The sequence below is a fragment of the Trachypithecus francoisi genome, unplaced genomic scaffold (assembly GCF_009764315.1).
Source record: "Trachypithecus francoisi isolate TF-2019V2 unplaced genomic scaffold, Tfra_2.0 Lachesis_group8, whole genome shotgun sequence".
Classification (NCBI taxonomy): Eukaryota; Metazoa; Chordata; class Mammalia; order Primates; family Cercopithecidae; genus Trachypithecus; species Trachypithecus francoisi.
The window spans coordinates 31737377-31751625 of NW_022681473.1; the positions used below are offsets into that span (position 1 = coordinate 31737377).

General features: G+C 44.3%; 1 protein-coding gene and 1 pseudogene across 5 annotated transcripts in view; one reads left to right on the forward strand and one right to left on the reverse strand.

Moving 5' to 3' along the window:
• The first annotated feature begins 5115 nt into the window (after positions 1 to 5115).
• On the forward strand, positions 5116 to 9039 carry LOC117081170 (annotated as a pseudogene). Its single transcript, XR_004436118.1, has one exon. The product of XR_004436118.1 is annotated as a phosphatidylinositol N-acetylglucosaminyltransferase subunit C-like (transcript).
• Positions 9040 to 10028: 989 nt separating this feature from the next.
• Positions 10029 to 14249, reverse strand: part of TCP11L1 (t-complex 11 like 1) — a 33707-nt gene continuing 29486 nt past the window's right edge. For all 4 annotated transcript variants that reach the window (XM_033206870.1, XM_033206874.1, XM_033206871.1 and 1 more), the window contains exon 10: positions 10029 to 12164. In XM_033206870.1, the coding sequence (XP_033062761.1) occupies positions 11962 to 12164 (203 nt within the window). In that variant the 3' untranslated portion in view covers positions 10029 to 11961. The remainder of the gene's footprint in view (positions 12165 to 14249) is intronic.

Sequence of the window (14249 nt, forward strand, 5' to 3'; positions counted from 1 at the left end):
CTCAAATATGAATGCATTTGCTCCCCAGTAAATCTGAGGCAGATTAAGATCCTGTTAATACTTTTGTCTCTCTTGAAAGCAACCTAAGTGTGGAAATTCCTTTAACCACCTGCTGTCTTGTTCTCACATAGAGTGTCCCTTATCTGAATATACTTGGGACCAGAAGTGTTCAGGATTTTGGATTTGTTTAGATTTCAGAATATTTGCATCATGCTTACTAGTTCACCATCCCTAATCCAAAAGTCCAAATTCCAAAAAACTCCACTAAACATTTTCTTTGTGCATCATGTTGACACCCAAAAGGTTCTGGATGTTGGAACACTTTGGATTTCAGATTAGGGATACTCAACTTGAATATTTTCACACATGGCCAGTTCTCAAGAACATTTTTTTCCCATGAGCTAAACATAGATAACATTAAGGAAAATGACATCTATTTAACTAAATTCTAATTACAGTGAGCAAAAACTTGTCATGCAAATTAAGTCCAAAGAAATAGACTGTGCTCTTTGGTAACATTACCTCCTCTTCTCATTACAAGTTAAAAACTAAAAAGCAGGAAGGAAACAAAAAGGAGGGGAGGACAAGTATTATGGTTATAAAGAAATGATCTTACATATTAGAAACAATTTAGACAGTTTAGAATTTGAATTCAGATGTGATTAAATAATCTGACATTTAAAATCAGCTTCAAATGGCCCACAAAAGTCTTACTTGTAAAAAAAAGTTATCCTGAATCATTTTCTCGTATAAATTTGTATGTAGCAAGGTTATATAAATTGGTCAAAAGTGTGTTTAGTTTCCAGTATTTTCCCATTAAAGCTAAAATCGCCTCTCAAAACAAAGTTAACTGCCTCTAATTCAGACTTTCTTACCCTTTCAAGTATCACTTTCAAGTTGTGAGTTTTTTTTTAAATATCACAATTACCATCAAAACTTAAGACACAAGTAGGCCGGGTGCGGTGGCTCACACCTGTAAATCCCAGCACTTTGGAAGGCCGAGGCGGGCAGATTATTTGAGGCCAGGAGTTCAAGATCAGCCTGGCCAACATAGTGAAACCCCGTCTCTACTAAAAATACCAAAAAAATTAGCTGGGCATGGTAGCACAAGCCTGTAAATCCAGCTACTTGGGAGGTGAAGGCATTTAAGAATTGCTTGAACCTGTAAGGCAGAGGTTGCAGTGAGCCGAGAGAGCACCACTGCACTCCAGTCTGGGTGACAAAACGAGACTCTCAAAAAAAAAAAAAAAAGACACAAGTAGTACTATATGGCATAGACTTTAAAATACAGAGGTGTAGGCTGGGCACGGTGGCTTCTGCCTGTAATCCTAGCACTTTGGGAGGCTGAAGATTACTTGAGGCCAGGAGTTCGAGGCCAGCTGGCCAACATAGTGAAACCCCGTCTCTACTAAAAAAACCAAAAAAAAAAAAAAAAAGTTAGCTGGACACGGTAGCACAAGCCTGTAGCCCCAGCTACTCTGGAGGCTGTGGTGGGAGGATCACCTGAGCCCAGAAGGCCAAGGCTGCAGTGAACCATGATCGCACCACTGTACTCCAGCCTGGGTGACAGAGTGAGACCCTGTTTCAAAAATAAAATATAGAGGTGTAGACTTGTTCCTGAAGTGCCATTTTTGGTGGTTAGTGTCATGGGTGAGCAGCAACTATCTGGGGCTGATGGTATGGGGGTAAGAAGAATTTACCAAGACGATTGTAGGTAGAGAAAAGTAGATTAGAGAAGGTATGAAGATGCACTGCAAGGTTGGAACAGGCAGACATGGGTCTTGTCTGCAAAGAGACAAAGGCTTGCTGGGGATTTTATAGGATGGTGCTATGTGCTGAAGAGGGTTTTATGTACTACTGAGAATGCCAAGGTTGCAGTGAGCTAACTTGAAGGTGTCTGGGGATAAGTTGGGTGCAGTATGGCTACATGTCCTGGACCATGAAGAAAGGCAGACTCATAATTTATCTGCTTCTCCCAGCTCCCAGCAGCCTGACTCCCTTTCCCTAATTAGGACTCCACAGTTAATGTTTTGAAGAAGACAAACAGGCCGGGCGAGGTGGCTCACACCTATAATCACAGCTCTTTGGGAGGCCAAGGTAGGAGGATCACCTGAGGTCAGGAGTTCGAGACCAGCCTGACCAACATGGTGAAACCGTCTCTACTAAAAATACAAAATTAGCCGGGCGTGGTGGCACATGCCTACAATCCCAGCTACTTGGGAGACTGAGGCAGGAGACTTGCTTGAACCTGGGAAGCAGATGTTGCAGTGAGCTGAGATCACACCATTGCACTCTAGCCTGGGCATCAACAGCAAAACTCAAACTCCGTCTCAAAAAAAAAAAAAAGCCTGTAATCCCAGCACTTTGGGAGGCTGAGACGGGCGGATCACGAGGTCAGGAGATCGAGACCATCCTGGCTAACATGGTGAAACCTCGTCTCTACTAAAAAATACAAAAAACTAGCCGGGCGCGGTGGCGGGCGCCTGTAGTCCCAGCTACTCGGAGGCTGAGGCAGGAGAATGGCATAAACCCGGGAGGCGGAGCTTGCAGTGAGCTGAGATCCGGCCACTGCACTCCAGCCTGGGCAACAGAGCGAGACTCCGCGTCAAAAAAAAAAAAGACAAAACAGTTTCAAATACTTGTAAGTGATCTGCAAAAGTGTTCCCACAGACAATAAAACAAAGCCATGCAAACATGCGTGAAAAAATGTTTTTTAGCGCGTGTGCACACACACACACACGCTTGGTGAAAAGTGTCTTTAATCACCTTATTAGTCCATTCCCACAATGCTATAAAGAAATACCTGTGACTGGGTAATTTTTAAAGAAAAGAGGCTTAACTGGCTCATGGTTCTGTAGACTGTACAGATAGAATAGTGGCATTTGCTTCTGGGGAAGCCTCAGAAAATGTATAATCATGGCAGAAGATGAAGGGGAAGAAGGACGTTTTATGTGGCCAGAGCAGGATGAAGAAAGGAGGGAGGGAAGTGTCACACACTTTTAAACAATCAGATTTCACGAGAACTCACTGTCAGCAGAATAGCACCGAGGGGATGGTGCTAACCCATTCATGGGAACTTCGCCCCTACCCCCGACCAATCACCTCCCACCAAGCCCCACCACCAACACTGGGGATTACAATTTGACATGAGATTTGGTGGGGACACAGATTCAAACCGTATCAATTATTGTTACGGCTACTATGTATATTATAACTGTTCCTATCGCATTCATTTATAAGATTTTTTACCCTAGAAATGATCAGCTCTTTGAGCATAAAAAGGATTCTCATTAGAAGAAAACATTTTCGAATGTTCTAACTGCTACAGATATGAATTTTTAGTTTTTAAGGTGATTCTGCCTGATATTTGATCACTCCTTTTGTTAAACAGTTCAACAAGCAGCATGTTAGACATCTGAACTTACCTTTGGAAATCTAATGTGCAGACTCATGGGATAGTCAGTCCTACAGTTCCAAGGACTCATATCAGTATTGCTGGACCCAAAGCATTTGCCAAAAGATATCCTTCTTTTTCCTGTTTATAAAGGCAATGACAGCATCTCCTCAAGATTCTAGAACTAGACAGAAGTTTCAAGGACTGTATGTATGTCCTTCCTAAACAAAAATGAGTCAAACTCTGGCCTTTACCACTAAACTTCAAACAAGAGGTTGCACCTATGTGGCCACACTTAGTACAGTAAAAGGTTAATAGAAACTACTAGTAAACTTTCTGAACAATCAAATTGTACCAATGAAAAAGAATGTAAAACCCACCATTTTTGTTAGTATATTGACCTTGGTCAATAATTATGAATTTATTTGATATTATAACCCAGTATTAGTCTATAGTTAATAAATGTTGAGTTCAATTTTATTAAACCATAGTCATCATGTTCATAAATTCTGCTTTTTTTTTTTTTTTTAACATAGTGGTTCTTTGACTATGACAATGAGCAAGAGAACTTTTGTTTTACTTAATAAAAATTTCAGCCAGGCACAGAAGGCAAGCAGATTGCCTGAGGTCAGGAGTTCAAGACCAGCCTGGGCAGCATGGTGAAATCCTCTCTCTACTAAAAATACAAAAATTAGCCGGGCGTGGTGGCACACGCCTGCGATCCCAGCCACTCAGGGAGGCTGAGGCAGGAGAATTACTTGAGCTTGGGAGCCGAGATTGTGCCACTGCCCTCCAGCCTGGACAACAGAGTGAGACTCCATCTCAAAAACAATCAAAACAAAACACAAATTTTCGGAAGTCTTTTTGTTTTGAGACATGATCACAGCATAATCCTCCCACCTCAGCCTCCCAAGTAGCTGGGACCACAGGCATGCACCACCATCCATCGTGCCCAGCTAATTTTTAAAATTTTATGTAGAAACAGGATATCCCTGTATTGTCCAGGCTGGTCTTGAACTCCTGGGCTTAAGCAGTCCTCCCACGCCAGCCTCCCAAAGTGCCGGGATTAGCCACCATGTGCAGCCCTTCTTCATTTTTCTTTTTTTGAGATAGGGTCTCACTTTGTCACCCAGGCTGGAATGCAGTGGTGTGATCTTGGCTGAATGCAACCTCTGCCTCCTGCGCTCGAGCAATCCTCCCACCTCAGCCTACTGAGATGTGAGCACAGGTGTATGCCACCATGCCTGGCTAATTTTTGTACTTTTAATAGAGACAAGGTTTTGCCATGTTGCCCAGGCTGGTCTAGAGCTCCTGGCCTCAAATCATCTGCCTGCCTTAGCCTCCCAAAGTGCTGAGATTACAGGTGTGAGCCACCTCGCCCAGCCCCTCTTGTTTTAAGCTAACTTTTAAGTCAAGAAAAGTGACACTCCATGGAACCAGGCCTATAGTTTAGTTCTGGTTCTTAAGTTCGGTAGGTAATAAATGTAAGTCAGGTGTGACAGAAACCCACATGAGGGACAGTTTTAAGTAGAATTAAATCTATTTAGACTTTTAACATATATTTTGTAGAACTCTGGCTATTTCTGAAAGTACCAGTGAACATTTGATGGTTTAATAAACAGAGCTTACCTGGGCTTAAAGGTTATCCCCTTCTCCAGCCATTGAAGTTGCTTTGAATACTATGACTAAAAAGGCTTTCCATTAAAATAATTACATAATGCAAAATCCAATATAAATACACACTTGCAAATATCATTGTAGTTATTTATTTAGATTGTTTATAAATGAGACAGTGCCTTTAAATATGACTTCATAGCCCATTATCCATTACCATTCATTCATCCACTCATTGGTTCATTCATGGATTCATTTAGTTCAAATAATATAGAGCTGGAGATGGGGAGAAATCACTGGGGTGGAGGTGGATGTCAGGAAGTAAGCAAACGTTAAGACTGCAGCTCTAGTACAGAAGAGATGATGAACATAAACAAGTCTTGGGAGAGGACAGGAAGAAAACCTTCCCGACAGGCCTGTAAAATGTGCCTGACAGAAGCGAGGTTGGGCGCTAACAGTGGAACGTAACACCACAGCAGATGTGCGCCTACAGGTACAGGGTTACATGTTCGCTTTTGTAGTTAAAAAAGAAAGGTATAGTCCTTTTCCATGTACAAAGCATTCTAACATTCATTACCAAATGTAATCCTCACAGCAACAGTGTGAATTAGGAATGTTCCCAATTAACAATGAAAATACTGAGGCCCTGGGGAGAATGACTGGCTCAATGTTGTACAACCGGTAAGGCGGCGATAGAGGAAAAAAGACTAAAACCAGATATTTCTCTAATTCTTTGTGCACAATCCTGCTACCACAAAATGTTAGAATCAGAAGGGAGGTTAAAGACCAAGTCTAGTCCTTTCATTTTAAAGGAGTTGGGAATGGGCCCTGATTTGCCCCAGCTGGTACATAACAGAGTGGAGATCCGAGCCCTGGTTTCCTGACAGCTCCCAGTCTTTCCACTCTACCACCTGGCCTCAAAATGGAAAGAAACACAAATGTTCTACATATACATCAGAGCTCGCCAAAAGGTCACCGGAAATCAAACAGCAAACACCTATTCTCTTTGAAATTCACCAGCAAAGTTGGTGGCAGCAACATTTCCTCTATTCTTAAGGCTTTGGAGAAATGACAATAAGCACCTCCACAAAAACACAACTGCTGAATAATCCATTTAGAATCTTGGCCAGTATGTGCATACTATAGGCCTATTAAGTCAAACTTTTAATAGCTTTTCTTCACAGAGAAAAAAATTCATATATACCTACCGACTGCATTTGATCAGTAAGATATCATGTTAGTGTGCTTCTTACCTGAAGTACATTTATGGCTGAGTCATATTGTGACATAAATAGTCACATTTTGTAGCTTGCTTTAGACGGAATGAGATTTTTTTTTTTTTTTTTTTTGAGACGGAGTCTCACTCTGTTACCCAGGCTGGAGTGCAATGGTGCAATCTCGGCTCATTGCAAGCTCCACCTCCAGGGTTCAAGTGATTCTCCTGCCTCAGCCTCCCAAGTAGCTGGGATTACAGGCACGTGCCACCACACCCGGCTAATTCTTGTATTTTTAATAGAGAAGGGTTTTGCCATGTTGGTCAGGCTGGTTTCGAACTCCTGACCTCAGGTGATCCACCCGCTTCAGCCTCCCAAAGTGCTGGGATTACAGGCGTGAGCCACCGTGCCCGGCCGGAATGAGATTTTTAAAAACACCAGGACTGAGAATCCATCCACCCAACCAAGAGCCAACAAAGTAGCAGTTACTGCTCTAAACATTCTCTCATCCATGAGACTATTGAAGAAATCCAAGAGGCTTGGTGATACTGACCTCACTCTCAGTTCTATCCACAAGTAGGGAAGTACTACTGCCAAATACGCTTAGCAATTTCAGGAAGAGACACTTGTCTCCACAACCTGTTACTGAATGCAGCATATAGAATCCATTTGATTCTGAAGGACAACACACTCCAAAGGATGCTTCGTTTTGGAAGGAAAGCTGTAGGGGACGGTAGAAGGGATGCTTAGCAATGCTTCCTGAGTGACTAAATGAACGAAGTGGATCTCCCTGGCCCTTAGTAATAATCCTATGAGATTCCAGGAAGAAAATTAGCTTACTTATCTTCATAGAGCAACAACAAAATGATTCAATACGAATATTGTGGTTCTGAAGTTTGTTTCCTTCATTCTTGACTTTTGCCAGTTGCACAATTCCACCAGTGGACACCGAGGTAGTGGGGGGCCAAGAGAGTCTGTGAAGTCAGTTATTCATGCCTCAAGATTTCAAACTGTGCAAATGGAACTCTGGCAATGTAAGAACTCAGGAGGGGAAAAATACCTTGCAAGAATCTACTCTTAAAAAAGAAGAGTTTTTGAGATTTAGGAAGAATGACTGCAGGAACTGGTGATCAGCGCTGTGCAGTTGGGGGTAAACTCCTCTCCTTCAGTCTTGGAGCGGGACGAAAAGGCCCCAAACACTCTGAGGCTGAGGCTTCTCAGCCCAGGAACCCAGGATCATACAACCACCAGGCACAGTGGCCACAAAGCAGCCTCCACCTCAAGGGAACAATTCCAGATATGACCTCATTGAATACACCATGGAAGATATTATCTTCTTTAAAAGTACCCTCACAGCCAGGCACGGTGGCTCACGCCTGTAAACCCAGCACTTTGGGAGGTCAAGGCGGGCGGATCACAAGGTCAGGAGATGGAGACCATCCTGACTAACACAGTGAAACCCCGTCTCTACTAAAAATACAAAAAAATCAGCCAGGCATGGTGGCGGGCGCCTGTAGTCCCAGCTACTCAGGAGTCTGAGGCAGGAGACTGGCGTGAATCCAGGAGGCGGAGGTTGCAGTGAGCCAAGATCGTGCCACTGCACTCCTGCCTGGGTGACAGAGCCAGACTCCATCTCAAAAAAAAAAAAAAAAGTACCCTTACAAGGAAAAAGGCAGGCAACTGCCATCCCCCAGCCATGCGTCCCCAGGAACTCGGCTGTATTATCCTGCCTCAGAGACAAACTCATCTATTGTAGGCCTGGCCTGGATTGCTGCCTTTGAAAACCAGGAAAGGTCGGTAGAATATCAACCAAGACATGGAATTTCCAGGGAGGTCTCATTTCAAAATGTCACCAACAAGAACCACATGGACCTCTATGAGAGGGATGATTAAACTGGCCTGAGTTTGAATGAAAGGATAATGTGTGCCCAACCTGTAACTAACACAAAGGAGGTAAAGTGGCAGAGGGTCTTGTATGAGCAACAGCCATTTCCTGATAACTGTGTGGACTGGCGGTTCCAGGAAGAGCAGTTCCTGGAAGAGCTCTGGAAAAACATCCATGCTTGGAAATACCAACACTGGGCTGTGGTATTTGAGTCCAGTGTGTTGATCCCGCAGCTGTGCAGTATTTGTGTGTTTCTGGTTATCTGGTGGTATATGGATGAGGGTCTTCTGGCCTCCCACTGGCTTGTTGGGACTGTCCTGGCTTCTTCACTGATGGGGTATATTTTGTTTGATCTCACTGATGGAAGTGAAGGGCGGAAGAGTGGGTGGATCCGGTGGGCTGACCTGAAAAGTGCCCTAGTCTTCATTACTTTCACTTACGGCTTTTCACCAGTGCTAAGACCCTGCCAGAGTCTGTCAGCACTGACACCATCTAGGCCATGTTGCTCTTCAGGCTGCTAGGCCACCTCATCTTTTTTAGCTATGGTGCCAATGATGCCTTTGTATCCATTGTATCCAGCAACTATCCTTGAACACGGCCATCTTGGCTTCTGGAGGCTTGGCTTCACGCCTTCCCCAGTCCCTGCATGTCTCCATCATGGTAACACTTGCCATCCAGATTTTTGTCCTGTGGCTCATGTTACAGGAGAAACTAAAGGCATGGACTCCCAAGGGCTATGTAGTGGTCACACTGCGTTTTGCCTTTTTGGCCTTGGAAGAGCTGTGGGAGCCATACTCTTTGCCCTTCTGTTGATTTCTGTCTCATGTCTCTGTTCATTTTACCTCATTCGCCTGCAGCTTTTTAAAGAAAACATTCACGGGCCTTGGGATGAAGCTGAAATCAAGGAAGACTTGTCCAGGTTCCTCAGCTAAATTAGGGACATTCTGATAGACTAGCCTCGTAACTAGTATAAAACTTAAAGACAGGCCAAGTGCGGTGGCTCACGCCTGTAATCCCAACACTCTGGGAGGCCCGAGGCAGATGGATCACGAGGTCAAGAGTTTGAGACCAGCCTGGCCAACATGGTGAAACCCCGTCTCTACTAAGAATCCAAAAATTAGCCAGGCGTGGTGGTACGTGCCTGTAATCCCAACTACTTAGGAGTCTGAGGTAGGAGAATCGCTTTAACCCAGGAGTCGGAGTCTGCAGTAAGCTGAGATCGCACCACTGCACTCCAGCCTAGGTGACAGAGCAAGACTCCATCTCGGAAAAAAAAAAAAAAACTTGAAGATAGAGTTCCATTCTGGATGCAGCATGTCATTGTGGTAAGAGAACAGAGATTAAAACAAAACAAAATGAACCAAAGGCTTGGGTGGTGAGGGTACTTATCCTTTCCGCAATTCTGTGGATGAAAAAGCTTTCTAGGGCCCTCTTGAATCATTTGCTGTAACAAATGAAGTGATATGGTTTCTATTAAAAAAAAACACACATTCAAACAAACAAAAAATAATAAATATGAATAAAAGTACCCTCATAAAATGCGGCCAGTCTGCCAGATTACAGAGACCCAGATTCTCCAGTCTCCTGCCTGGGACTCAAAAAGATACATCTGGCTCTATGTTTATTGTTGAGGAGAGACAGGGTCTGGCTCTGTCACCCAGGCTGGAGCACCGTGGCACGATCATAGTTCACTGCATCCTCGAACTCCTGGGTGCAGGCGATCCTTTTGCCTCAGCCTCAGCTTGTAGCTGGGAGTACAAATGTGTGCCACCATGCCAGGCTAATTTTTTTTGTATTTTTTGTAGAGATGTGATCTCACTATGTTGCCCAGGCTGGACTTGGAAATCCTGGGTTCAGGTGATCCTCCTGCTGTGGCATCCCAAAGTACTGGGATTATAGTGTAAGCCACCATGCCCAGCTCTGTTTTTTGTTTTAATTTATCACATCATTATAGATTAGAACCAACATCAGCTCTGATCTGCATACATGTAATTTCTACCTGAGTTTCTACAGCCAGATCTAAGTCCTTGTATAAACCCTGGGACCATCAGCAATCTCAAAAATCCTGAAAGCAGAATATATTCTGACTCTACTGGGTCTGATACCCTTCTCATGGAGTATCTGCTTTCCTCCCCATCAGTTCTACTGGAATACCTACCCAACTGCTTCTTCAAGTCTTCCTTGAAAACACAAAATCACTGCATTTCCTTACAAAGAAGAATCAGAGAGAACAGCTGCTTGCAGTAAAACGTAGTCCTTCCCCCTGGTTGTGTAGGAATGACTGCTAGCCTTCCTGGAGTCTTTCTGAAACGGCTTCCAAGTTTCTTTTCTTTTTTTTTTTTTTTAAGACAGAGTCTCACTCTGTTGCCCAGGCTGGAATGCAGTGGTGCCATCTCAGCTCACTGCAGCCTCTGCCTCCCGGGTTCAAGCGATTTTCCTGCCTCAGCCTCCCAAGTAGCTGGGATTACAGGTGCATGCCACCACACCCAGCTAATTTTTGTATTTTTAGTAGAGATGGGGCTTCACCATGTTGCCCAGGCTGGTCTCAAACTCCTGACCTCAGGCGATCTGCCTATCTCGGCCTCCCAAAGTGCTGGGATTACAGGCATGAGCCACCGCGCCCGGCCAGCTTCTAAGTTTCTCTTAGCTTCCTGTCCAGAAGGCTTTAGGTGCCGATATTACTTGCTTTTCTGGCAGTTGGAGGTCATTCCAGTTTCATGGCTCTGCTTCTAATATAATGTCCCTGTCTAAAATGCACACATGCATGTGTACACTTTAAAAAAAAAAAAACAAAACAGAACAGATCATCTATGAGACCCAAATCACTGACACTCAGAGAACATGTCAGGAATTCCGGTCACTGAAGTTTCTCGAAAAATAATGCTCAAGGGATTTTCTATGTATGACTTCCTTATCGAGGAGATTCGGGAACTCAAGCTATTTTATCTGAAAACAGTTACATCTAATTCCAGAATTTAATTCAATCAACACATCTGCGTATTGTCTCAGAGTCAATTTTTCAGTAAGAATTCCAGACATTTCTCTTCCTTTACATTACAGTAAACTATTTTTGAAAACATTTCCTCCTTGATTTTCAAGGCTTGAAAGTCAAATAATTTCCTTTCACTAGATCTCATAAGTCATAACTGCTCTCACCTAGACGCAGGAGTAATTTTGTATAAAAGAACAAGCTTTTTAAAGTCCAGTAACTCTGTATCTTTGGGGGAAGGTTAAAAGAAAGAATGTTTAAATACTAAAAAAAAAAAAAAAAAGTAAAAAAGAAAAAAGAGAGAGAGAGACAAATAACTCTCCTCTAGAAAAAAGGGCTTGGGAGCCCTGGCTAGGCCAGGCAGGGAGGAAGCAATAAATAGGGGGAGAAAATGGCAATAAGACGTTATGTAGCCCTTCTAACAAAAATACCCGGAGGGAGGGGTGAGGGACAAGGCTGTCTGAGGAAGGGCAGGAGGTGAGGCCATGGCTTGGTTTCTTTTGCGCTTGGATGGCTGTCAGCTCAGCATGGGGCATCTGAAAGAACTACCCAGATTGCAGAAGAGCCTCCTTAGAAGGACATGATGGGGGAGGAGTGGAGACACAGCTGAGTGTTACCTATAAAACTCGAGAACAAAAAGCTTCTTTGATTTGTAAACTTGCACTCATAAATACAATCTCTCAAAATAGAATTCACTGGATTTTTCAACAAGTCTTTTCAACAGTGATACACAATATTCTTCCCTTTGGAATCGGTGCTGTTAAACAGACGTGTACTATATAGCCATTTTCCAATGCAACATTAGAGTTGAGAACAGGTATTCTGCGGCTAGTGAGTAATACTGCTGCTGTAGGGTGCATACACGTTAGGATCGGACGAGGATCTTACTGAGAATTGCATCATAGTAGGGACAGAAGACCATCTTGTTATAGTTGACCAGACGAGCAAATTTAATAGCAACTTCCTCCAGCTCTCTCTGAACTGGACTGAGTCCCCCAGGGACTGTGGGCAATGGCTTCTGATGACCCGAGGCAAGGTAGGTTTCTAAGAAGGTCAGGATTCGAGATTCTGTGACAAAAAAGAAAGTGGTCAGTTGTTTCTTGTCCTTCCCCTTACAAACCCGACCATGCCTCAGTTCTCAGCTTAACCATCACCTCTTAGGGGAAGTTGTCCCCGATCAATACTCCTAGACCAGATACCCACAACACCTTGCACGTCTGCATATTCATCCCATTTATAATGTTTTCTCTCCACTCTAGATGGTTAGTTTCATGAAGGTAGGAGCCATGCTCATCTTGTTCACCATGTCTCCTCAGCACTCAGCACAGTGCCCAGCATGAGACCCAGCTCCCAGGAGAAGCTCAAACACACTTGGAATGCAAGAATGAATGCATGAGTGGCTGGGCGCAGTGGCTCACGCCTGTAATTCCAGCACTTTGAGCACTTTGGGAGGTTGAGGTGGGTGGGTCACCTGAGGTAAGAGTTCAAGACCAGCCTGGCCAATGTGGTGAAGCCCCATCTCTACTAAAAATACAAAAATTAGCCAGGTGTGGTGGTCCACACCTGTAGTCCTAGTTACTCGGGAGCCTGAGGCACGAGAATCACTTGAACCCAGGAGGTGGAGGTTGTAGTGAGCTGAGATCACGCCACTGCACTCCAGCCTGGTGACAGAGCAAGACTCCGTTTCAAAAAAAAAAAAATGAACGCATGAGTGAGTAAAGGAAGACTGGAGACATGCTCTGCTCTCAGAGGAGCAACACATCCTGAGACCAGGGTTAGCCATCATTGACAATCACATAAAAAGGTGGAAAAATCAAGCAGGAATTACAGGTTCAAAAAAGACCTTTTTCCTACTAAGCCTCCATGAAAGCAGCTCGTGCTTCCTTCTCTGATGCCTGCATGGAAGTCAAGGGCATTTGTAAACTTGTCCTATTTGGAAGAATAATTTATGTTGATGCTTTTCTAGTCCATTCCCCTTCACAGTGCTTTTGCACCCTTGTGTATCCTCATGAAAAAAGATTTGATCCAGTCATACTTGCAGATTTTATCACAAAAACAATACAGACATTTATATGGAATGGACTTTTTCAAACTATATGCCTTGCCTCCTGCCTGGGGAATCCTCTCAGGTGCAAATAACTTACACCCTCCTGAGCCTCACAACACAGACAGAAACTGCTGACAGGACAAGACAGGGCCTATCACCCTTATTATTTTTTTTTTTTCAAGACACGGTTTCACTCTGTCACCCAGGCTGCAGTGCAGTGGCACAATCTCAGCTCACTGCAACCTCGGCCTCCCGAGTTCAAGTGATTCTCCTCCCTCAGTCATCTGAGTAGCTGCGATTACAGGCGCATGCCACCATGCCCAGCTAATTTTTGTCTTATTAGTAGAGGGGGGGGTTTCACCATGTTGCCCAGGCTGCTCTCAAACTCCTGACCTCAAGTGATCCGTCTGCCTCAGCCTCCCAAAGTGCTGGAATTACAGGCATGAGCTGCTGCACCGGGCCCTATCACCCTTCTTCTTCTTTCTTCTCCTTCTCCTTTTTTTTTTAAGATGGAGTTTCCCTCTTGTCTCCCAGGCTGGAGTGCAATGGCGTAATCTCGGCTCACTGCAACCTCCGCCTCCCGGGTTCAAGTGATTCTCCTGCCTCAGCCTTGCAAGTAGCTGGGACTACAGGCACACGCCACCATGCCCAGCAAAGTTTTATATTTTTCGTAGAGATGGGGTTTCACCATGTTGGCCAGGCTGGTCTCGAACTCCTGACCTCAGGTAATCTGCCCACCTTGGCCTCCCAAATGCTGGGATTACAGGCGTGAGTCATCACGCCTGGCCCTATCACCCTTATTCCTTTTTTTTTTTTTTTTTTTTTGAGACAGAATTTCACTCTTGTTGCCCAGGCTGGAGTGCAATGGCGCAATCTCGGCTCACCGCAACCTCCACCTCCCAGGTTCAAGCGATTCTCCTGCCTCAGCCTCCCAAGTAGCTAGGATTACAGGAATGCACCACCATGCCCAGTTAATTTTGTATTTTTGGTAAAGGCAGAGTTTCTCCATGTTGGTCAGACTGGTCTCGAACTCCCAACTTCAGGTGATCTGCCCGGCTCGGCCTCCCAAAGTGCTAGGATTACAGGCATGAGCCACCATGCTCAGC